The 26,264-nt window shown below is 43.8% G+C and overlaps 1 protein-coding gene across 7 annotated transcripts in view; it reads right to left on the minus strand.

Annotated features, from left to right (window-relative positions):
- LOC121671299 (LIM domain containing preferred translocation partner in lipoma) overlaps nt 1-26,264 on the minus strand; it is a 333,806-nt gene that overhangs the window by 185,023 nt on the left and 122,519 nt on the right. For all 7 annotated transcript variants that reach the window (XM_042042722.1, XM_042042721.1, XM_042042717.1 and 4 more), the window contains one exon: nt 997-1,109. In XM_042042722.1, the coding sequence (XP_041898656.1) occupies nt 997-1,109 (113 nt within the window). The remainder of the gene's footprint in view (nt 1-996; nt 1,110-26,264) is intronic.

The following is a 26,264-nucleotide window of genomic DNA, read 5'->3' on the forward strand; positions in this document are numbered from 1 at the left end:
CATGTCTATGGATATGTGGTTACCCAACTCTCAACAGCCTCAAACCTAGACCATGCTCTCTTTGCTCTCACTACTTCTCACAGAAGGCTCTTCCAGAACTTCAGAGCCTTCAGTGCTTAGAAAATTTCTAAACACCAGCATGAAGGTACTTCTGGCAAGCTCAGCCTCTCCTGTTCCTGCACCAACACCCACACAGAGCTGAAATACGGGCTTATTCCCCAGGTGTATTTCAAATTTGCAACCAGACTCATCCTCAGCCTTCCTTTTGCTCAGCTAACAAGACAAATGCTTCTGGTCTCCACTGGGAAGATCAGCTTCTCACTCCTTGATCACATTGACTGCCTTGTCCCTGAAGTCTGAATGCATCTCTCCAGAATGTGCCTGAGCAAACACAAACCTGGCACTCCAGGCAAACCTGCAATACCTGCACAAAAGTGTTCATATCTTTCAAAGGTGTTCAGGGTCTGTCCATACCCACTTTGGACATGTCATCATCACCTGATGCATCTTCAGTTGCGTTTTCATCCAGATGGCAAATCTAGAACACCCAAGCCAGCAAAAACAGGGTGAAAAGAGTCTCAATTACATCACTGGAGCCTAGGCCAGGGCTTATTTGCTTCACTTAATTTTAGGCATCTAAACAAAACACTTTTAGGATCAGATTACTGCCCTAAAGTCTCTCCACAGTCCATGGAAGGAGAGGGCCATTCCAGAAAACAATTCATTCTGGGAAGGTTTCACTCCCATCCGCCATCACAAGGACATAAAGCAATTAGTCTTCTAATTCAAGCCGGATGGGAAAAATCCTTTAATAGCCCAGCAAGTTTTGAATGGAAATATTCCCTGCTTGGGAAACACAGCTTGCTAAAGCTGACTTAGTTATTCCTGACACATGATTTTTAACCAGAACTTTGCCACCTCATTTTATTATCATTCATTCATTTCACCAGTTTCTGGATCGGTTCTGCATGAATGACAAAATTCTTATCTTCTTACCTGCACATTGTAAGTAACATCATCCAGAGGGGGTGGGGGGGGGAAGGCACCTTGTGGTGATGTGATGTTCCCAAGGTCATCCACAGGAGGGGGTGGGGGAGGAAGAAAGTCCCCTAGGAGAGAGAATGGGAGAATTTAGACTCACCAGCATTTCCCCACATCATGACATGGATGATCAGGGTGAACCTTGCAGCTCGGCCCATCGGTTTTGTGGCACAGGACACAACACATTATTTAACCATTAAATGCTCAGCTTCACCCCTCGCTGCTTCAGGAAATGGCTACACAGCTCAGGGGTGCTCAGACTCCACTGCAAAAGGTGATGTGCCACAAAGCCTGAAGGCACCAACAAGCAGCTCCACAGATCCAAGTCACATCTCCAACCTGCCACAGGCAACCACAAAACTTGCACTAATGAACATCCCGTATCTATACTTAGCAATGGATCCTTTCCAATTCATTTCCCTCATGTGCTAAACTATGCCAGCTTTTCTTGATCCCTATAAAGACAGCATCAGGTGCTGTCCAAAAGCAGGGATTCCCTCCTGTAGAGGACACACAGAGGCCTGGAGCTGGAGCCCAGAATCTAGACCAGCCCATCTCCTGCATCCCTGCTGCTGGCAGGCAGCCACACTCTTTGCATCTCCCTCTTTCTATAGGGACTTCATAGCTTCATGTAAAGAACTGCTGGGAAGATCACAGGCTCCTCTCAATGACAACAGCCATGTGATGGGCCAGGTGCACAAGAATCCACCTCTCGTAACTCAGGATATTTAAAAGGGGGCTGATGTACAAAATTTCTAGAATTCAATTTGCTCATGTTAATCTTCCAGAAGTGCTGATGGGAAGACAAAGCAGCATACACTGGCTGTGAAGGCATCCAGCTTAGCATAGAGTTGGGAGGTGGGAGAAGAGAGTTCTCTTTGAGAATTTCATGGGATGTGGGACCACAAAGGAGAAACAAAACAAGGACAGAGCAGCACAGGCTGCAGGCAGCAGGACACCAGGCTCTGAAAGCACCTCCTAATGGTGGAAAAAGAGCATTTGCCATTAGCTCTGGATTTGTCTCCAGGGAAGGCAGCTGACTGCAATTTGGACCACTTTGGTATGTTTTTATTTCTTCTTATGAAGACTGATGCTGCAAGTAGAGCTGTTTGCTGTTGGCTCTCGTGTGTACAGCATCTGGGATGGAAGGTTTCAGATCAACAAAAGTGTGATATTTCACATATTTAGGAACTGTTGCATTTGGAAGGAGATATGAGCTCCCTACTTGACCCTCCAGATCTCCATGCAGCATCACACTGGGTTCAGGCTAGGGGCCCTCAGCACCATCCCTAAATGCCAAGGAGCAGGCTCCAAACCGCACAGGAAGGTGCTGAGCCAAACCCCTGTGACCTGCAGCCCTCTGGGCCACCTGTGCCCACTTCAGAGCCCCAGGCTCAGCCCAGCCCAGGCCCAGGCACCAGCTGGGCAGCACTGCCAGCACAGTACCTTCATGCTCTCTGCCCGGGAAGCAGATGGGTCTGCAGCTCTGGAAAGTTTTTCTCTTCTATTTCGAATCACTCTCTGAAAGACACAAACTTCCCCTAGGACTTTCAGAGATGTTGTTTCCCAGGAAAGTAATTTCTTCCCATTTTCCTCAAAGTGAGCATGGATGGGACCCAAAAAACCCCTTCTGAATCCATAAGAAAGTATCATCCTAAATACAGATACTCAAAGACAGTTCAAAAACAACACATTGAAAACTAATTTAAGACAATCATGTTGCTCCAATACATAAAATCCCATGAAACCCACTGGCTCATGTTATTACAGAGTTCAGGATTGATTTTTCAAAAAATTATGTCCAATAATATCTGCAGTATCCTTCTCTTTGCTCTATAATTAATCCAATCTTTTATTTCAAATCATGTGAAATACAATACAAAATAAAAAGAAAAGTAGAAAGATTTTTAAATTAATATCTAAGGGTTTAGTTCTAAAAAATGCTGGGATGTTTGAGTCCTTCAGAAACTTTTCTCCTTTGCTCTGAAAATGACCCTCCAACCAGCCAATGTGATTTTGCAAACAAATTCGACTCCAGCAGACACAGACTTCTCAAGATTGTGCTTAAGATGATGTTTCTCCAGTTAGTCCTGGCTCCAATGCCAAAGACTGATCTCCCTGCACAGCACATTAGTCAGACACTCTTGCTTTATTACAACCCTTCAAAACACCTATGGAAAGTTGAGGTAGAGAATGTGCTGGAGGGGATGAGACAGGGAAAGGGGCAGGTTTTCTGCATAAACAGAAGTCTGGATCTAACAATGACCGTTAAAACAAACATAAACCAAATACCATTTTTGCCCTTTTGGAAGACCCATTCCTCCTGAAAGAAAAAAAACATTTGCAAGATTTTTCAGAAAAGAAGCAAAAGACAGAAAAAGAGTTCTCTCCTAGAGTTTGGAAGAGAACACTTCTTTCCAGTAGGAGACAGCTGGCTCTACCACATCCCAGCCCAGCTTTGCTGACTCCATCCTGTGTTAGATAAGCTGTTGGCTCCACTCTCCTCGTAAGTTGGAAGGTTTTTAGACTGGGAAGCAGAGAGCAGATGCCTGATGAACTGGGGGAACCTTGCAGATGTCTGGCCTTTTCCTGGTCCTCTGCGAACAGATGGACCTTTCTCCTTCACAGCTTTAGTTATTTATTCTGCCACTGTGCTTTCCTCTTTCCCACACACAGCCGCAGGACCTGATGCTGTTCCCACTGCACTCGCGGGAGAGAATTCCCTTGGATGCAGAAGGGAAAGCTGTCACTGCATTATTATTATTGGCATTGCTGGAAGCCTCCCTCCAGCAGGCAGGGAAGCACGCAAAGACTAAAATCCATGTCCTGAGCAGCATATGACTCTAGATGACGTGGCGAAGAAACAGGTCTACATTTGAGGGCGCAAAAGAGGAAAAGGCCCCGAAAGCCAGCCTACACTCTCTTTAAGCACAGTGTCCCTACAATGCACCTTGGGGACCTCCTCTCACCCCCGGAGCTTTGCAAGTCAGATTTCACTTTCTTAGAGCTGGGCAAGCCGTGGGAGGAGGCAGGAAAGTCCATGTCCAGGCAGAGCATATCACTGCCACCCACTGCTGACCACCTTCAGCATCACAGAGCGAGGTGGGAGCCATCTGGGGAAGGGACCGTCCCTGGTCTGCATGGATGCACCGGCAGCCACAGCAGAATGGAGCTCTGGGGTGACCAGTTAACCATGGGCTGGTGGAGAACACATCCCACCCTGAGCACTCACCCTCTCCTGACTGATTTAAGCAGATTGTCCCTCTGTGAATGAGGGATAAGACAGGCAAAAGGCTCATTAGTATTGATTACTGTTCAGCACCAAGACCAGCATCTTGGTTGACTTTCACCTGACATCAACCTGAACACTTGGATGTACTTCAGGTTATGGGAGGGACTGCAATGAGTTCTGTCAACAGAGAGACATCAAGGCACCTCTAGAAAGCAATCTGTACTTCTAGGCAGGTGAAGAGACTTGCCTTCCAATGGCAAGTCTCCCCATGGAGGCAGCCTGGGCCAGGCATGTTTGGAGGTAGGAAATCACACCATGACACAGCCTGACTTCAGCTCTTACAATGAGAAATCTCTACCTGTTACCATATATTTGAGAAGAGAAAACAAACACTCCTTGTTGCACCATTCCCTCTTCGTACAGCTGTGAAGACCGTGAGTCAACCTACGAAGGGGCTGTGCAGTGAGACACATCCCAGCTCGGTTATTTCAGATACGGCGGCGCAGCGTCCCGTGAAACCACAGCTCTGAGCTCTTCCCTCAGCACCCGTGCGGCTCCTGCGCCGCAGCATCACCCGCTGCAGCCACCAGACACAGGACTGCCAGCCTGGTAATGGCCCACCCCAATCAGTAGAACACTTGGATACTGTAAATACAGATAATTAGGCAGAAACTAGGTGAGTCCATCATGGTTATGTTAGGAAGCAATAGCAGAGCCATAAGCAGAAGTGATGCCTCCCAGGCCCCAGCCGGGCTTCTGGCTTTGATCGAATCTGTGCCATTGCAGATGTACTTGCAAGGTTTTACCCCTCTCTGCCCCAAAATTCCCCCTCTTACACTTTCCAAGGAGCTTTAAACATTTCATTATTCCACTTTCAAGCATACAAATATAAAATTGTTCAAAGCCCTAATATATACCTACATCAGCCCAAACCTGTCAGGCTGAATAGAAACTCATAAAATTTTTGCCGCTGGCTGCCTGATGCCTTCTGGGTACAAGTAGGAGCTGAGAAAAACATCCTGTCTCATGCACCAAACACCGTTCTCACTTACAGTTTAACCTTTAAAATTTTAAGTGCACTTCATTTTTTGCTCGATCAGGCTCATGTCTCAAGTCTTTGTTTTCAGGAGATATATCTGCCAGCCAACAAATGAATTGTAGCACAGTAATCACCTCCCCCCTTGACAGACACAGCTGTTTAGACATGAAGATTTGCAGCTTTGAAACTTCTAGTCTTGAAGGTCTCATATGTTCAGTAAAAGAGACTCTTTGGGAGAAAAACACAGAGAAACACAAAAAAGCAAAACACCCTATTTTTCACTGAAACAATAAGTTAACGAAACCTATTAAACAAAAAAACTGGGCTTACACTGGTCTTCCCAGATCTCTAGCTAACATCTGAGGACTGTATGTCAGAGGCTGATTTCAATTTTCTCCTTCCAAGCAAAAATAACCCTTTCTGATTGTCATCTCAATAATTTCTGATTCTGAAGCTGGTTCAGAATCAGTTTGAATCACCTGAGAAACACACTTCAGCCCTGACTCAGAGACCAGACTAAGGATAGTGATGGAACAAATCCCCACTGCTGTGTTTCCATTCTGATCCAGACAGACTCCATTTGGCAAAGTACTGAGCAGATAGAGGCACTTCTCAGTCAAGTATTTACCTTCTACTGCAGAAAGTCAAAGCTTTCTACATTGAAACAATTAAGATTTACACCTAAACCCTAATTCATTGAGCAGTAGGCTAAAATCCTGTTGATTGAGGCTACCATGAACCTGTATTCCACAGTGACCATCGCAGAAGCCTGCAGAATATCACAGTATCACTACAGTGGTCTGGGAAACTTCCTACTGCAAAGTGACACCACAGGATTTTTATAGAAAACTTCAGCTAGATGTGACCTGCTGCCTCCTAGGTGTGAACATACATCTTACTAAGTGTCCCAAAGTCAACATTTTCCTGTAGCATCTGTACTTAGCCAAGGAAAGCACACAATTAAAATCATGTTTTGGCCACAACCATGTTGTGAGGAGCCACTGACACCACGTCAGTGCAGGGGAAACTGTTGCATGATGACACACCAGCTCCACAATCCACCTAAATATACCACATTGGCCTGTGATTCCTAAAATAAAGCAGCTCCAACAACCCAAAGCACCGTTTAATTTACCACTCTTACCAATCACTAATCCTACCATTTGAACTACTTGTGCTAATCAGCTACTGTATTAATAAGCATGAGGAAGAAAAAAAAACCACACTGGCTAATTTCATCCTCAGCATTTAAAAAAGGAATACTGAGTCTGTCAGGTAGTTGCACTCAAAATTTACTTCACCACCTGCTAGCTGAAATATTGCTTTTATGGATTTATATTGTATTAAAAGGTCACTGGCTGTTTAAGTCTTAAACAGTTTTAATCATTCTAAAAGTCTCTTAACAGTAAGAAAAGGAAGCTCAGAACAAACAGCAGCAGGGATTCTAATTAAAAGGGCCAATTCATCTAATTTTATTTGGGGTTAATTATTCAGGATTCACTCTCCGATGTGTAAGGAATAGCAATTAGTAATTTTAGTGATTTGAGGAACATTGGAGGTGTAATCAGTTAAAATGAGTGAGTGTTTACAACACAAGATGTTGAATTAGTTTCTCCCAGCTGGAGAACAGGAACATTAGTCCCCTACAGTTCAGGACTATGAATCGCAGTCCTGCTTAAAATATTCTCTTCAAATTAAAAAAAAAAAAAAACAACCCACCACACGCCAACAATCATCTGGTAATTTTGTTTACTACATGGGAAGTCAATAGGAAACGTGTACCATGGTAGCATATGCATCCTCACCCCCACCTTCGCCCTGCCATCCAACTACTTAAACCCCTGGGATTCACTGGAAACAATTCCCAGTGATTTTCCTATCTGCACAACTCCAGTCAGACTACCACCCTCTTGCCACACTGCCTTTCACCACAACTGGCTGAGATAATGGAAGAAGCAGCCTGTGAAACTTTGAAATGTTAATTAACCTCCGTGGTTAAACATACAGAGGAAAAATGACCGTGCGATTAACTTAAAACCTCTAGGTACAATTCCGCCTGCAACTGCAAATCCAAAATAGCTCTGCTGGAATCACTCTGGACTTCTTCCAGTGTTACTAGAGCCAGAATAAGGTACTAAAGCTTTCAGGAGAAGTAGATGAGACTCTGGTGGGGACGAAGGGGCCACGTGGGAAAGTGCCAGCACTGGCTGCTTTGACGTTTGGGTCTGAGCTGAGGCAGCAGCTCAAAAGCCATTTTTTACCCCCTCTCAAGAGGTAGGTGGCTTTTACCACCCTTCAGGCATAGCCAGTGCGACTAGAGCTGGACCCCTTGCAAGTTTGTGCCCACAAGTTTGTGGCTGTTAAAAGGAGTGGCACTGGTACACCACGCCAGGCTCACTGCAAGTGACACAGCTTTTAATAAGCAACTTAATTTAGTACAAACAGATGCTGTCTTTAGTGTCCTGTACACAGACCTTTCACTCCAGCTCTGGTCACCAGCACGGGAAATCCCCTCCACCCCAGCGTTCACGTCAGAACTCACTGACCTCCCTCTCAAAACACCCCAAAGGCAGTAATTAGCACAAGGGTAGGAAACAAGGGTTCAGTTCCCCAAATTATGCAAAATCTCAGCTGCTTCATCACAGTGGATGCCCCTCATTGTGAAAACAATGGGTTTTTTGATGAGACTGCGTTTCCATTCAGCTGGCAGCTGTAGACACCAAGTGCCATCCTTCCTAGCAAATCGCAGCCAATGCTCCTGCAGCCCCAGTGGTGGCAGGGAGGCAGGGACAGGCAGGTACAACCCGCTGCTGGATTGTCCTCCCACATGCACATCAGCTGAGCTTCCTACACATCAGGCTTACAACACACAAAGCCATCGACAGAAGGCTGCATTTTGATCCTTAGCTTATTTTTCCATATAACTATGGGGCAGAGCACTCCATCTAATGCCCCACACCAACCTCTCTGCCATAGACATGACTTACAGAAAATACAACAGTCCTTTACTAAAGCTTAGTGAAGGACTAAAGTTGAACTGATGCAACAAACAGTCCATGGAACTCTGAAACGTCAATAAAAATCTGTGCTAAAATAGAAGGCGGAAGAAGAACCATAAGATTTAAGAAAAAAGCTCTAAGCATTCTTCCCTGTCACAGACTTCTTTTAGGACGTTGGGGATGTCACTTAACCCCACTATGCCTCTGTCCACCAGCACAAAAAGCTTTCCTTTGCCTTCTCTCCAGTGTTTGTAGAAGTGAGCATAAAGTTCATTTTACTTGTGCAGCAATTAGTACAATGAGATCTCACTTTCAGCTGCAGCTGGTCAGATCCAAGACTGGGGACAAAAGTAGTTCTGAATGATTTTTTTAAAAAATGACAGAAACCAGCCTGCTAAGAGGGAGACACTTCCACACAAGCAAGTGAAAATCAGGGCATCTAAGTCAGAAGATCAAACCCTGTCCTGGAGAGGAAATAGGCTGCATTCCCAGGTACCATCCTTCTCCTCTGAGAAGGGTCCATGAAACAACTCAATGAGGGAAACATCGCCTCACTCAGAACAAAACTGGAACAGGTTATCTATTTGTTTATTAGATTATGGTGCTGAACTCATTTGTTCATTGCTAAAAGCTTCTGACAAGAGTTGACATATGCATTAATTTACCAAAGAGGGCTGTTGTGAAGGAGTTGAAAAAAATGAGCTACGCCACTGGATTAGGACCTCATTTTCCCTGGCTGCTGTTGCAAAGCACAGTGAAAGTGAGCCTGTTTATTTGGTCAGCCTTCTCCCCTGAGGCAGCAGACAGGGAAGATGGGGACCATGTCCTTTGGACACAACCTGTCTTATCTTCAACCAAACCTTCTCTGTCCCTAGTGATGAAATATAAAACACTACACAGATCACAAAAAAAACATCTCTCAGAGCTCTTCACTGCCAAGGGACTTCCTCAAGTTTTAGAACCTGCAGCCAACAGTTTGAAGCAACGTTGGATTTATCTTTGCCTATGCCTGTTTGTGTATTGTTTTCCCATTTTGGGGGTGAGTTGCAATCTGAGCAATCAGAGGAAACCCATGAGCTGCAGCCTTGGCTTGAACCTCAGAGTCAGCAGTTGCCTGTGCTGCAGAACATCTGGAAGTGCTGGATCCATTCTCTTTGCCCAGCATGCAAAGGAGAGGGACAACAAAACCCACTGCCAAAAGCAGACCACCGCTGGAGGAGGGGGTCAACCTTCAACTCTCTTCACTGAGTCTTCTGCTCCTGGATTGAGAGACCAGAGCAAAATCACCAAGTGGGAAATGCAAGTGCAGTGCTCAGATGAGCTGATCAAACAAATCCCCATGGACTGGTTTTCAAACTAGGTCATTCAGTTTCTCCCATCCTCTTTGCCACCCCTCCCTTGTCACACTTACAAACATCCAAACTTGGAAGATGAAAGCAAAATGTGTCTTCATCAGACGTATCTCAGTTCACTGTTTACACCAACACAAACAGCACTGCTTTCTTCCTTCCATTGCAGTTAAGTCAGTGCTACTGGGGAGCAGAAAAGCACCTAGATTTTCTTTCTGCTAGAAAATTAATTGCCTTCTAAGTCACCGGTGTAACAATTAAATAGAAAGTTACATCCTTAATCCCTGAAGATAATTTATGATAAAATGAAATGTTGGATACATAGAATTCACCTCTATCGTGTTTTTTTCAAAATAAATAGCTGATGTCCCATATCCAAATTTTAGTGGTGGACTTGGCAGTGTTAGATTAATGACTGGACTCAATGACCTTAAAGATCTTTTCCAACCTAAACAATTCTATGATTCTACCTCCACGTATAAATGTATATAAATATATATTTATATTGAGTGGTGGTGGTTTGGCTCCTTTTGCTGGTACCTACTAGGAATCTCCCATGTGATCTGGCTAGAACACAGAACAAAAACAGAATTAAAATGAAAAGAAAATAAAAAAGGAGGGTTGTATCTTTCCCTGGGTAGGAGGTGCTACCTGGAGGTACTCTACATCCTCTCTACAGTACTTCTTGCTAACAGAGAAAGTAAAGAAGAAAAACAAATGATGCAGGCTTTCTCTTCTTTGAGATGAATTGTACCCTAAAACACTGATTCACAAGCTTTCTGTACCAAAGACCATTTTTTCCAACACACCAAAGTTACTATACACATTTATATGCGCAGTTATTGCCACATTTTGAGCAGAAGTGCTTTAAAATTTACACTTTTGCATAATTCAACAAAGTAACTCGTTAGGAAAGAACACGCTAAACTGACTTTTTAGACAAGTAACTACATGTATTTTTCCATATTCCACAAAATCTCCTACCAAGAACCACCCCATTCTTCTTAGTGGTCAGAGCACTGCAGTAGGGAAAACGAGAGAGAAAGCATTTCCAACCAGGATCACCTTAAAGTGGGCAAGGAAGAGGTGAGTAATAGAGGTATAAAAAGGACTTCCCAAGGATGAGAATCGTATTCCCATTCAGGACACTGGTGATAATAGAATTCACTCCCTCAAGTGACCCAGGCAGACTTCCTATCCTCAGAATACAAGCAGGGATAAACAGTGGCAGCATGGTACTTGTGCTGGTTTTTGGGGAAATGTGGCTCCCACCTTGCACTCCCAGCAGGAATGGCCATGACATTTAGTTACCCAAGCACACACTTTAATCCTCTGACCATTCTGAGAAAGCAGTCAGTCAAACCAGCAGTTTTACTGTAACTGTGCTCAGCATATGGTGCCTCCCTTCCAGAGAAAAAGTATTAGGGTCTGGCACCAGCCCAGAGCAACTGACAGGGTGCCCTTGCCATAAAACACACCACACCAAAAGCAGGGTCAACTATTTGTTGTAGAGGAACCTGGGTGAGATTGCTTCCAGACTGAATTAAAACTTTTCTATTTAACCGACAGAAAACAAATTACTGAAATATTTGTGGATGTTGTTAAAAGGAATAATGCGGAAGAAAATTAAAATCCTCTGCTGAGATTGTGGTTTTGTTTGAAAAGCCAGAGATTTTATTCTTAAAATAAAGTGTTGTGGAAAAAAATGGTAACAAATTGTAGTAACATATTGCTCCAGTTTCTAGGATGGACTTTGGAAATCTCCAGTCTGAGATTCAGTTTTCCCTCAGAACTGCTATTTTGACAATTTTAGTTAAAGAAAAAATTGAATTAAGCTAGGTGGGGAACCTCTCTTGATTTTCTATTGTTCTAACTTCTTTTCCAGCTTTGCTGCAGGAGAGTGAAAATCTATCCTTTTCAGATTAATGATTGATCTTCATTCTAAATCCCCACTCCAATATTAATAACCTCTCAGAAAACAATTAAAATGGATATATTGTTTGAGTGTGTGCTCAGGGAGGAAGAGAAGAAGATAAATCTTCTCTGATGACAAAAGCCTCTGTCATAGTTGGAGGGTTGCTGATGCCTGTGGTGATGGACAATGGTTACCCACTGTCACATACACATCTCCTCGTGCTGCCACAAGCACGTGCCTGGAGCAGTGAAGGGGAAGGAGAGAGTGCTTAGCAGCATAGCAGAAGAGGTGATGGTCCATCTCACCACCTAACAAGAACTCCTTCATCAGTGAGCTGGAAAGAGTAGGCCTTTTCCTCCCTCAGACAGAAGATGATGGAGGAAGAATGACTTCCAAGTTGACATTATCAGCAAGTGCAAACAGCCAGAGAGACACGAGGCAGGTTCATTGCTTGGAAATTATTTTAATGCACAGAAATGCCTGGTGTACTGAGGCTTTATGATGAATCATGAAGCCTATGTCATTTGGAGTCACTTATCAGCTCTGAGAATTTTCTAGCCAACGTCTCTACCTTCTACACGAATCACAGCAAAGACAGAAGCGTCTCCCCCATGACCTAAGCGGTGCCCTGGAGCTGAGGACTACAACTACTCAGTTGCCTTTTTCCAGTCCCAAGGCAAGCAACGGGAAGGTCGTGGTGCTGCTTGCCAGTGTGGTATTTTTACAGCATAACAAGGGGAAAGCACATTCTCTGCCCTGGCAAGGGTGCACACAGAGATATTTAAGGAGTTTTCTTAGAGAATGGTCAGAGAGCTGGGAACACCTTTCCTGTGAAGACAGGCTTAATCGTTCAGCGTGGAGAGGAGAAGGCTCCAGGGAGGGCTCAGAACACCTTGCAGTACAAAAGGGGGACTACAGGAAATCTGGGGAGGGACTTTTCATAAGGGCATGTAGTGGTTGCACAAGGGGGAAAGGCTTTAAACTGAGAGTATGTTTATATTCAATAGACGGAAGAAATTCTTTACTATGAGGATGGTGAGGCACTGGCACAACTTGCCTAGAGAGGTTTTAGACTCCCCATCCCTGCAAGTGTTCCAGGACAGGTTGGATGGGGCTCTGAGCAACCTGGTCTAGTAAAAGATGTCCCTGCTTATAGCAGAGGAGGTGGAATGAGATGATCTTTAAGGTCCCTTCCAACCCAAACCATTTGATGATTCTGTGATATGGTTCTATGACCATCTTCAGCATAACGAGACAAACTTGAATCATGGCCCAAGTGTTCTCCTAGAGAAGAGCAGAAACACCTTCCTTTGGTTGTTACATGAAACCAAACAGAAGCAGGTTTTGAAAACTCACACTGCAATTTTGTAATGCATGACTTGCTGCATGCAGTCATCCAAGGTGACTGCTTTATGCAAAAGCAAAGCTCATTCCTAGAGGATTTAAACAATGACAGTCAGATTTCCCTGATGAAAGACACACAAGTGAGTAACAATCTTATTTAAAGAGAAAACATGGTATTTTTGGGCACCTGGGCTGTCAAGAAAACAAGAAGCAATTGAGAATGCATCTGAGAATGTTCTGAAATTGGCCACTATTTATATTTCTATACAAAGGACAAATTTTAGACTTAAAAATACAGGCAGAACCTGTATTTAAAATCCAGTAACACATCTAGGCAAAACCTAAATGTGGATGTTGATGATCTTTTAAAGAACAGGATTCTCTGCTTTCACAAGACTGTGAGATTTACTCCATATCTTTATCAGGCAACATATATCACATCATGTCATGGTGATTAGCATCTTGATTGATTAAAATCTTTAATTCCATTGGATTTAAAAGGCTAATTTGAGAGAGACTCATACAAAAGACCAAGGCTGGAGCTGATCACAAGCACAGAATGGGACACTGTGACAGCAGCACTGATATCTGCTCCCCTCATTCTTCAAAATGTTGCAGCTAAAATCATCTAGCCAACAGAGGTAAACAAAGGTGTGTCAGGTCAGCCAGCAAAACCTTTCAAGGCTCCACAGTCATCATGAGAAAGCAAATAAAACCTACTTTGGCTCTTGTTTACTATATATTTAACATTTGCAAGAGAAAAATCAGATGACTGCTTAAAGCTTGGGATGATGCACGCCATATTCAAGCTACTCTTGAGCTTGAAATGTTTAATGTTTTATGTGGTTTGGAAATGGTTTAAATTCCCTGATGAATTTTTCATGCCCATACACAATTTAGCCTTTATCAAAAAAAAAAATCCCCTTCAATTATGTGCTCTGCAGAAATTCTTCAAGGATTCTAGACACTTTTTCCCCCCCTTTTTTTTTTGTGTACTGTTTTCAGTTTGCTAAGGTCTGTATAAAATTGGATATGCCTATTGAAGTTATCTGCACTTCACCCTTTGTGCTACTCACAGAAAATCAACTGCTTTCTTCCCCTCTCTGTCTCCATGACTTTATCTTAACTGTGGAGAACGGGAAGAGACAAGAGCACTGGGGTGAGGCTAAAAAGTTGCAAACTTTTGGATGGACCCAGGTTTTTGCCATGATGCACCATGAGGAGCTGTAACTCGGCAGCAGCTGTGGAGCAAAGCCAGGAGAGGGGCATCCTCTGGGCAGCAGAGCTGGCAGCAGGCACGTCACTCCCAGCACAGGAGATGCAGCAGGAAAACAAGCCTAATTAGAGCACTGCCATGTGCCAGCTATTCTTGGAGGCAGAACAGCCCCTCAGGAGCTGCTGCAGGAGAGCAAAGCGAGGACAGCCCTCAGACCACTCCAGCCCACGTCAGAGGCATCCCCAGGAACACAGAGCCATCCTCCCCTGCTCTGTCCTGCAGCCCAGGCTGAAGATACTGAACTGCTGCTGCTTTTGTCTCTGAACACCTTTGTTATGCTGAGCACAAATCCCCTAAGGTTCTGGGAATATTAACATAAGCCACCCACAAATATTATTTTAAAGAAGTGATTCCCAGGGTCCTCCTATTTTTGGAGAAGCATCTTAAAAAAGCTTCCCTAATATACTGGAACAGGCCCCATATTATCTCTTCATGAAAGGAATCCAACTTCTACGCTTCTAAATTCACTGGTAAGCAGTTCAGACTTCCTTTTATATTATAAGATTTCCTTCCCATAAGACATAAGATATATTGCCTCAAGGGAAAAACAGCTTTATGAAGAGGAAGCTACGTGCGCCAGAATTGTTCTCTTCCATTATCTGCAGCATCCTTTCTCCCTCCCATTGTTTTAATAAAGTTGGTCACCAGAAGAACCTGCAGCAAAAATGCCAATACCCTCAGCAGAGTATCTACCTGCCAAGAGCCCCAAAGCACATCTGCTGTTCTGCAGCCTTCTTGATGCTCAGAAAACCTGTTTTCTATGCATGCCACATATGCAGTGCTGATAGAAATGTGACTTTGCTAACAGACTTACTTTTGGCTGCTCCCACCAGAAAAACGTTTGAGGAATGGTTGGCTCACCAGTAATCTCCCACCTACATGTATTTTTGTAGCATTTCATTGAATAGAAGGATGAAAAGGAAAAAAAACCCAAACAAACAAACAAAAACAGAGAGAGAGGAAACATATTCAGTGGCAATTAGCATTACAGGGAAGAAGAAATTTTTAAAAAAATTAAAAATCCGCTGTCTGACGTTCCTACATGTGATCCAGAGAAACATTCCCCTCCTGTATACACGTGCTTGCATGCAGCAGGGGCTCAGTTATACCCTGAAGTTCAAGTGCATTCTTAAATGTTATGTCCCACGGGTCTTCACAAAGCATGTATCAAATTAGGCATTTGCTGGAATGCTTTGCTAAGCAAAAGGATCAGTTTACGTACTTTCCCCAAAGATTCTGCCGAAATGAGGCTAAATGGTTGCAGCGGTAGCTCTCAGGAGATCCCCAATTCTTCCCTGAAGCATTCATTTGCTAGGATTTCCCTCTTGTACATTCAGCTTTGGGGAATCACTACAGGAAACTGGGAGCAGGGAATTCTCAGTGTTAGAAATGACAGTATTGCCCAGGGCAGCTAAAGTAACCACAAATCCCTCCCCACTGATTCAGATCCCACCAGGGCCACTGACATCTCTTTAATTCCCATTAAAAATCTCCTCTAGAGGGTATAATCTCCCCAAATTTAAGCAGAGGGAAATCCAGGGTTCCCTCAAATCAGAATCCACTTTATTTGGAACAAAAGGAATCTGCTCTCAGAAGGACTGGAGTTGCTAAAAATAAGCAAATATTCCCAGTATTTCTGCACTCCTCTCCCTGAAGTGAAATGATCAAGAGGATTAATTTTAGAGTATGTACAGTTTTTACATGAAAAAACCCAAGTTGCATCTTAGCTTTTAAGCAAAGACCAGATGGAAAGTCTATCATTAGAAATGCCAAAGGGAGAATACACTCAAAGTTCACTTCAGGATGGAAAGGTCATTTCTAGTCATCCTTGTTTTAAATGTTCTCAGAAGCACTCAAGCTTTTTGTAATAAGATGGCTTTCTTTTAGTTTATCAACTTGATTTCCTTCAAAATAAAATATAAAAAGATCTCCAAAACAAAACAAAAATTGCCAAACAATACAAGACAGAAACTTTAAAGGCAGGTGCCAGCTCTCTTTTTTTTCCTCTCCAGAGCAAAGGAGTCATTAAATTTTTAATGAATTACTGTTTAGTTGACAAGAAATGCCACAAAAATGACCTGCTGATTCCACCCAGGGGTGTTTACTTAGAGCTTCACAGGGAGATTCATGAGACAACAGGCAACAGACGATGGGTCAATGGAGTCTGAGAGGCAACACTTCGCTCATCAGGTACCAATGTCGATGAAGAACATGTCAAGACGATGAGAAATGGATGAAGTTTCTCTACTATGTTCAAAGCAACATCCCAAGCCCCCAGGGAAGGCCATGTGCCATAAAAATCCACCAGCCCACCTGCATTGAAAGCACCACGCTCCTGGTCCTAAGATCTGAGCAGTTCAGTAAGGACTCCCCTTTGGGCTTAAGATGCCTTCTTAACGTTACGAGCACACACAGGATGACTCGGAAGTGACATAATTGTGATCAGTGACATTCACTGGAGTCATTAGGGTGACCTGAAGATAATGCAGTTATCCACTCCAGTCGCTAACTCATATGAGAGCTACAAACACAGCTCCGACTGAGATTCCAGCAGTCCCTGATCTCCACATGCCAGCCAGCCGTGAAACAAGCCCCCTGCCCATGAAGATCAGCCCACAGCTGAAGTACAGGACCTGAACAAGCCCCCTGGGACACAGCTTCCAAACCTTAACAGGAAAATATTTAATCAAAGACAGAAAACTCCATTCTTCTGTTTTCCAACAAATATTTTAAAAGTACATCAATATGGTGATATAAAATTGACATTTTCACAGAAAACACATTTGTGTCCCTGTGCAGATTATTCCCAATAAAAACTAGAGCTACTGGCTAAAGCTAGAAGTGTTTTTCTTTTCCTTGCAGGCTGTGCCTTCTCTCAGCTCTAGTGGGCCACCCCTGATAAGAAGTATCTGGCTTCAGGTCTTCCTCTATACAAATCCTCTCAGAGGAGCCATCGCTGACCTAACGGAGCAGCAACTGGGCTGTGCAAGCGTCAGGGGGAAATGTGCCCTGGGGTACCACTGAATGAGGGACAACCAAACAAAACCAAGATTCCATTCTCAAACAGCATGTTAAAGCATTGGGAGCAGCAAAAAAATGCTTTGTTGTTTCTTGGCCACTTGCAAACGGTGATTATTCCATACCAAATAATTAACAAACAAGGACAGAATCCTCCAAGCTCTCTTTAGAGATCTTTTCAACGCATACCCTCATTTTAATCATTTACTGTTCGCAATAAAGAAGGAAAAACAAGGAGGTAAGAAATCTGACACGATCAAACCTTCCCTAGTCCCCACAAATAGACATTCACTGCCTTCCAATAGTCTTGACTAATCATTTTAATAAGTAGTGAAAAGATTTTGCAATTAAATACTTAGAGAAATAAGATGCCTCTTCCTGCTCCTTCTGATGCCTCATGAGTTTTCCAGCTCCTCTCATAAAGAGCTTTCATTACTCTGGGCATGATGGAGCCAGAACTGCTACAAGAGAAAGCTCTGATTTCAGTTTCATCTCAGCCACTGTCCAAATGCCCAGAAACTTCTCCACAGCTCTTCGATCACAGGGGGGAAAAAAAGCCAAAAAAAAAAAACCCAAAAAAACAAAAAAAGGGGAGTTTGAGTCGTACAATCAGAACCACATTTGCTGGACAGGTTTGTCAGAAAACAGCCCCTCTAGACTTAGTGTAAACTAAGCATATTTGGTCAAGTAGCAGTAGATAAAATAGACAGGGAGCCTCACAATGCCCTTCCTGCAGCCCCACATTTGTGGTGACAACTGCACTTTGCTCTGATGAAAAGTGACCTTTAGGCCCTGACATTTAGGTCCAGATTCTCCAACTTGTGTCACCTCCGCCTCCAGTTTCACAGGTCGAATTCACAGCACTTTAAATAGTTGGCAACATTCATTAAACATGAGCCCATGTCTTGCCCAACAGAGTCTTAAAATGGAATATTCCCGCTCCACAGTCCCATGCCATGGTGGATGGTCAACTTACACGAGGTACTGGATGTGCCATATCTCTTTGGAAAATCAACATACCAAGCGAAAGCTCATCTCCCAAAATAATCACCCTGCTACTTTATTTCTCTTTTATTTGTTTCCCTACTGCAGTTACAAAACACATTCTCACTGAGGCAAAAGGGATCATTAGCCAGAGCACTTTTGGATGCAAAGAGGCAGCACTAAATGCGCACCAGAAACAGGAATATTATACTGGTTTTCCCACATGAGAAGGCATAAAAAGGCAAATAGACCCTCCATTAGGTTGTCTCCATGATTTCAGGAAAACACCATATATTCAGAATGGAATCCTGATGATTCAAAGATTTCTTGTTTAAAAAGTCCAACCCTGACTGCAGGGAAATATCTCAGCTGTGGTCACGCATCATATCCCTTGTGTTGGATTAGCTGCTAAATTTAAAGTATTTTCTGTCTATCCAATCAGAATGATTTACTGGCATGGAGAAATGTTGTAAACATCATGAGTTTTCAGGTTCAGCCAAACCAATCGTTCCTGCAGCTAAGTCTGAAAGACTCTTGACCCTAATGAGGGACGTAAACAATTGAACAAAACCTAGAGATCTGCAGCTGGAGATCCACCAGCCCAACCTCCTCCTGCTGCCACAAGGTCATCTCTCCCTCTTGAGGGCCTGTGTCCCATTTTTACACACACACAAGCCGAGCACCCGATGCACCAAGAGAAGTCGGTCAAGTACTCTCCTGTTACAAACCCAACTGAAATTTCGGCTGTAGAAAAAGGTTACAGTGTCAGACTCAGCAGGATCACAGTTGGCAGGGATGGGTTAACAAGAAGAGATCAATTATTAATTTAATTCAAATCTAAGGCATTGAACAGACTAAGCAGAAGATTAGGAAGATACTGGAATACTTCATGCATTATCTGGTATGACTGCATGGTAGCCCATCCATGCTGATACCAGAGGAGATGCAGACCAGCTGTGATTTTACCCAACTCACACTTCCCTCAATGAGTTGCCTCTTGTTTTTATAAATTGATTTTTACGTAAGACAGCTGTGTCAGACCTGAGCTCCCAGTGTAATTTTCCCTCTATGCCTGCAGAATTAATTCAGTCAGCCAGGTTCTATTTCTCCTTGGGCACCACACAAAGAATTACAAATGGCTCTATTTGTGCCCAGCTGGTACAAAAGTGATGTCAAAAGTTAACGGGAAGGAAGAAAGGACCCAATTTCCAAAGCAAGGTCTGTGAGATAACCTTGGTCCCAGGACAGTGAGATATGGCAATTAGGAACATCTCATCTATCTGTCAGTCGGGGTCATTCAATGAGCTTGTTAACAAGAGGAAAGGTGGCACCTCAAAATACCAATTACAACTTTCCAGACTCAAACTGTGCTTTAGCCTCTTCTGCCTCCTGTGCCATCATCTCTAACCTGACAGGAAGGTCAGAATGAGCAACAGGAATTCAGTTTTCAAGAAGGAGCCCAATTGTACTGCAGATGAACAACCAATTGGCAGTTTTGCAGAAGTTGTGTGCTCTGGCTGGGGGGCTGCCAGGCCGTGCTGAGGAAGTGCATGGTGTTGACTTCCCAAAGTGAGTCACTTCTGTAAGCCCTGGGATGGTATTTATAGAGCTGGGGGAAAATTTCCAGGAAACATCACTTACTGGTACTCACAAAAATAGCAAGGAAAGTCTTCAATTACTAAACTTTTAAGGAAGAAAGTCTTTCTTCTTTATGACAAGACAGCAAAGCAGCAGCTTCTATGATTTTCTTGGAAGAAGTCACAATTAATAGTGTTCCTTATCTCACTTTTCTTTGACAGTAGTAGATGTTGCTCCTAAGATATTCGTTCAGTACAGCTGCAAGGTTGAGGTTTTTCTCCTCTCTTCTACAGATTATTTCCAGGATAAGATGTTGAAGTCATCCTTGTCTCCAAAAACTTTAGCAAGACTTGAACAAACCCAGGTACCAACAACAACTCAACCACAGCAGTCCAGATCAACCTGAACCTTTTACCCAGCTGTCCAGGATCCCCAGGGGGAATGGCTGTACCCTTCAGTAAACCACATGAATCTGCAAGTAGACCTGTTACTGATCATCAAACTACCACCTGCAGAGGTGATCTGGTCCCCCTGAACAATCTAGATGTGCCCTGGTATCACAGAGAACACAAAAGCAGAGGAAGGGCACAGACTAGCAGCTGGATCAGTGCCTGTTCCCCTCCACATATGCAACAGCTCCCTTACGTCTCCTCAAAGCCAGGGACTGAGCCAGGCTTTCAGAAACATTTTGTCCCTGCAATAGTTTTAAGGATGCAACCACAAATCTGGGCCACTCTCAACAATTTTAGAGTATTTCCCCTTCTTTCCATTAAACACACACAGATTTACGCTCTTGCTTAGCAAGGATGGGCAGACCACGCCAGGCCTGGTCCCCTTCCCTAAGCAGTCAGCATACCCCATTGGGAAGGATGCAGACTAGCTGACCACAGAAGTGCAACTTCTGGAATGAAAAAGAAACTTTTTGAAGTATAAGATACAAGCACACAAACTTGTCCCCATCCCATACACAAACTGCAAATGCTTTAATTTATTACTATGACTTCCAGACTGCTCCTGCCACTGCCCTCCCTCTGAGACCTGGGGCCAACATTGGCCAAATGGTCTTTGAGAAGGTCTCAGAGACATCTCCCTACATATTTTACACAAACCAGTAGCTTAAATGAGGACAAAAAACCAAGACAATGAGAGAAAGGCTCCTGGCAGGAACTCAACCAGTACCTGCTCTGCCTGGCCTCTCAGCTGGGCTCTCCTGGCACGGCCACTGGGAGGGCAGGTCAGGTCCAGCTCTCTGCCAAGCTATCAATCACCACAGCACACGATTTGTGACACTCATGAGACATGACACCCTGTGCTATGCAATGGAGACCCAACAAGTTTGTTTTGCACATGCCACTGCAGTGTTGGCAGATACAGCAACGTGCTTTGGCTCACACTGACATGGGAAGCATTCAAAGCACTCATGCAGAGATAAGAGACTCCCCTCATCTCCTGCCTGAGACACACTGACCTCCCCTCCCTCCCTTCTCCTTGGCATCGTCAAAAATACAAAAATCTGTCCCTTATGTTTTCAAAATGTCTCTGTTTCACAGGGTTCTCCCCCCCTTTTTTTTTTCATGAGGCCAATTAAAAATAAAAGTTTACCAGAAAGACAACAAGGAAAAAAAAAAAGCATCTGATACTATTGGATCCAGCCTGTAAGGATCTCACACATAAAAGAATTATGTCCCTGAGCACTTTCCAACAGACTTTCAGAAAATTTCATCTTTCTACTTCCCTGGCTGGATAGTCTGTTTGAGTAATTTTCTCTTTCTCCTGGGGCTGGTTGCTAAGAGACGCGCTATTACTTCTCCCTCTCTTATGACCCGATTACTGTGATCAGCAAAGACAGCGTGCAGACAACAGCCCGACACGGCTCATACAAGAACATCGGGCTCGTTACAAAATAATGGACTGTATTAACACTCCACAGCCCCTTCGCTCGCCATGGGCTTTGGAGAGTCTCCATGCACAACTGGGGGCTTTTACTTCCCCAGCTCTGAAGTGCACGCTCAAACATTTTAAATCACAGGACTGGGAAGGGAGAAGAATGGACTTTTACCTCCTGTGCTTCACCGTCTGACAGCCAGAACGGTGTTAATGGATCCTCACTGAGCAACCTTCCTTTCTTACCCTTCCCGAGAAGTGACCTAGGAACTATGATTATTCCTTTTCATTCTCTTGAAAAATAAACTTTGCAAACAGACAGCACAGTTTGGGTCAGAACATTCTCTTGAAGGGTCTGATAGCATGCTGTAAAGCTGATCATGGCACTTGAGAGGCTAAGAGGTGACCTGGTCCTGCAAAGAGATGAGATGGATAAGGAAAGCAGCTGGATAAGGAAAGCAGCTGGAAATATATCCAACTGTAGGTGTCCAGCAGTCCCAAGGAAGCTACGGGGATGCCCAACAGGCTCTCAGTTCATGCAGATGCAGCCACAGCCTGGTACTGTATTCTCTGCAAAAAAGAATAGGGGATGGAGCCAGCAGAGGAGATAGGAAACTTGGAGCACGGATTGGGAGCTTGCACTGAGGGGTACATGGGGCAAAAAGTTAAGGAAAGTTGATTTTGTTGATGTTATTACCAAAGAACTGGTCTTCTAAGGATGGGGCCACCAACCTCAGAGACCATCAGTCTCCACTCAGTACGAATTCAACCCTCACCACATTCACTTTTTATAACATAAATTTCAAACTTCTATACTTTCTTCTATTAAATCGACTTTTGAAAGATTGTGTTTACCCACACTGTTTTGGTACCATTTTCGTACTCTTGAGGGCCTCCTCTCCTCCCACCAGCTCACTCAGGGCAACTCCTGTGGCAGGACCCCTGGGCAGACCCTCATACCACAGGTAGTACAGAGTATTTAGAAACACCAGTTGATAAAACTTCTCAAGTGGGCCTTGTAACAGAGATGACCCACCCAGAGCACAGGTTCCTTCCTCATCTCCATGTCATTTCCCATAAATTCAATGCTTTGCACAACAAATGCCAGCTGTCATGACAGTGCAATTTCTGCCCACCAGCCCTTAACACCAGGTTTGGCTTTATGATTTGGGTCATGTCTAGACGAAATCAAAACCTTTCCTTAGTCATTGTCATCACAGGAATTAAGAGTTGGAAGAGACATGCAACTCTTTTGCACTTCAGCTCCTCAAAGAGTTTGGGTAAATCCCCAGTCAAGCCCCTGGAGCATGCCTGCACTTCCTTCCACGGCTGTGACTTTGCAGCGCACGTGCTGGTTAAAGAAGACAGGAGGGGAATTTTCAGATAGTGGGAAACTAATTCACTGCTTATTAGGAACCACAGCAGATCCCTGCTCATCTCCTGCAAAATCGCCCTCCCCCGGCGAAGCAGAGCCACGGGACTCTCAGTCCTGCTCACGGACCCTCAATTCCTGTGCCAACCCCACCTAAACATGCTTTGCTTAGCAACAAACATTTCAGGCCTTGTATATTTAGTCCAAATTGTAATTGTGTAGGATTCACTGCCAGAAATGCCTGCTCTTTGGCCACAAGCACAGCTTCTGCGGCTTCAAGAGTTGCTCATTCATTCTTCCAACCTTTTATTACACCAACCTGTAATATAATCCAATAGACATTTACTGGTTGCTCTGATTTAGCAGGACTCAGCCTGGCAAAATAAAAAAGCTTGACGCAGAGAAAAGGAAAAGCATACATAAAATCCTTTACTATAATGGTTAGTTTTCAGTGTGTAGAAAAGCAGCATTGTGTGAAGCAGGGGAAAAAAAAAAAGTATTACTTGACTGTTAACTGTCCTATAACAATTGTTATTATTTAACAGACTAGCATCTGGAGGATGTTAACATTTCAGATTAAAATAAAAGGGACAAGTGCTGCCTGCTTGAATTCAAGCTATTTCTGCATTAGCATTGCTCTCTTGCTTTGACTGGGCACCATGTAAAACTACATATATACAGCCATGTAAAACTACATATAGGACAAACATTATCTTTTTAACAGAAGGTTTGATATGGTTGATGACAGATGTTTGCAATTCAAGTTATAAAATGATGGTTCCTTTCCATTTCAGTGTGTCAGAAAAGTCTTTTCTTTCTCTTTTTCCCTTCCCTTTTTTGCCCTTTTTCTTTATTCTACCCAAACTATTGTGGTTCACAGAACAGGCCACTGCTAAGATGAATCACTATTCGATGTTTGAAATAATGAAGTGGAAAAATTAAATATAGTATCTTGGAAGAACAGACAGACAGGAAAAAACGAAAATGAGAAAAAATAGTCAAGGCAGAAAAAAATTAAGAATCTACCTGCTGAGAAGTGCAGTGTTTGCTTTATGATACCAAATAACTGAGAAAATACAAGCTCACTCACCAGAATGAAACCCAAGGCTAGGCACTACTTCAAGTAGTTCCCAAATAAGAGGCAATGTGTTCCAGAGCCTGTGAAAATTTAATATTTGTAATTCTAACAAAACACAGTCAGAATACTTAATAAAACCTGGTGGCTTGACTTGACATTTTGTGAACTACAGATAAGTATACTGGTTCAATAACAGTTTTTATGCCCTTGTTTTATGCTGCATTTTTCCTAGGGCCTTTTTCTGAGCTGGTATTTCAAAAAAGAAAATGCTCATCCTGAGAGCAAAGCCAGGACACAGTTCTACAGATTTGTGTCTGGCAAAAAAAAAAAAAACAAAAAAACAAACCAACAGATGCAGACACTGTTATCCAGCACAACAACTTTTGGGATGACTGCTATCAAGACAGAGGGCCCCACACAGAGCCAGTTTATTCACACTGGTGAGAATCACAGGTCCTGACACTGGTCACTGTGCTGTAGACAACTGGGCATAAATCCCTACGCCCGTAACTCAGAAGTTATTGAGTGGAGCGACGCTGCCCAGGCACAAAGGCACCAGCTTGGTCCCACGCCTCTTCAACATGGCCCAGCTTGCTTGGGGCAGTTTAAATCCAGTTTTATACAAATGAGAACCACCACTCATTTCCAACTGGTTTTGCTTGGTTCTTAACCAACGGGAGAGAGGATGTCCTCAGAGAGAAATCAGTGGACACTTCCAAAAGGCTGCCCCAAACTGGTTCACAGCTACTCCTTAACAAGGGACCCCTGCCTTCCCACACGTTCTGTGGTGTTCAGGGGCTTTGTTTGTACTTTAAATGCTCTTGTGTGAAGGTAGCAAGCCCACCACAAAGAGGCCTGGAGCCTCAAGATCATTTTCACCGGCTGCATTTTGTAAGAGCCTGTGGATGATGCAGTTCTGACACTAATGAATAAAGTATTGCTTCATTTGCTGCATCTCATTCAGCACAAAAAACACATGGAAAAATGAAGGAAGGATTAAGAAAGACTTTAAAAGTTTATAATATGCACTTTAAAAAAGCTTTTTCTAATAAACAAGAACTGACATGGAGGCTGTGCTCAGGCCCAGTCAGGATGATTTGCAACAGTAAGGTCACCTGTTTACTCACACCACATTTTTCAGCTCCATGAGTTCTGTCCTGTGAGGGATGGGACAACAGCATCCATTGCAATTAATGGGACCAGAAAAGTGTTAGAGCACTTCTCAGCCTATCTTTTGGTCCCACCACTGAGACACTGCCTCCCCCATGAAGCATCAATGATTTTTTTTCAGCTGGCAGCAGAGATGAGGAGCAAGGGAGGGGCCAGCGGATCCCACTGGAAATACTCCGGTACTCACAGGACTCAATTCAGAATAACAACGTGTTCCCACGCCTCATCTGGGCAGCAGCAATGGTCCACAGGCGTAACTCCTAACATGTGCAAGACAGCTCCTGCTGCCTGTCCAGTTCTGGATAATTGCATCATCCCATGCTAGTGCTGAACAATGCACACACAAAACCACTCCAGGAGCATGGCTGAGACAGCTCACTGTGCCTGCATCCCAGCTTCCCTCCAACCACCAGTTCAGTACTGCAGAAGCTCCTGAGATACTCCAAGGAGAGGGTACAACACCCCTCTGCCTCTCAGCCAACACAGCCCTTCCACTAGTGACAATTCCTCCTGCTATGGAACAGACCCAGCACAGATAACCAGGAAAAAAACCCGAAACAACCACAGAATCTGTCAGGTCAGCCTGAATTTATTCTTTCAGGGCTCTCAATACAAGTAATGAATAGACTCTGGACCTTGTGGGCCCCTATGAACTGTCAAAGACTGCAGAGCAGAGAACAGCACAGCTACAACACAGGGTGTCTAGTCCAATAAATCCATACCCAAGATTCAAAAACTAAGACAGAGCTACTGATAGCAGCTGCTGTAAACAAAACCCACTAGGTATATCTGCCTGGAAAAAAATAAAACCCCAACAGCAAAACAACAAACAGCCTGCTAAGTCATGCTCCCAGAGCCCTACAGACACAGCAGAACATAACTTGCCAGTGCTCAAAAGCCTCCACACACATGAGGAAGAGGAGGGCACAGAGAGTCAAGCTCTGGCAAACCCAGATCAGCTGGGTTCAAGAACACACACTGGTAT

This window comes from Corvus kubaryi, unplaced genomic scaffold, assembly GCF_017639235.1.
Source record: "Corvus kubaryi isolate FWS band 111438036 unplaced genomic scaffold, C.kubaryi_AGA036_p1.0 37397, whole genome shotgun sequence".
Taxonomy (NCBI): Eukaryota; Metazoa; Chordata; class Aves; order Passeriformes; family Corvidae; genus Corvus; species Corvus kubaryi.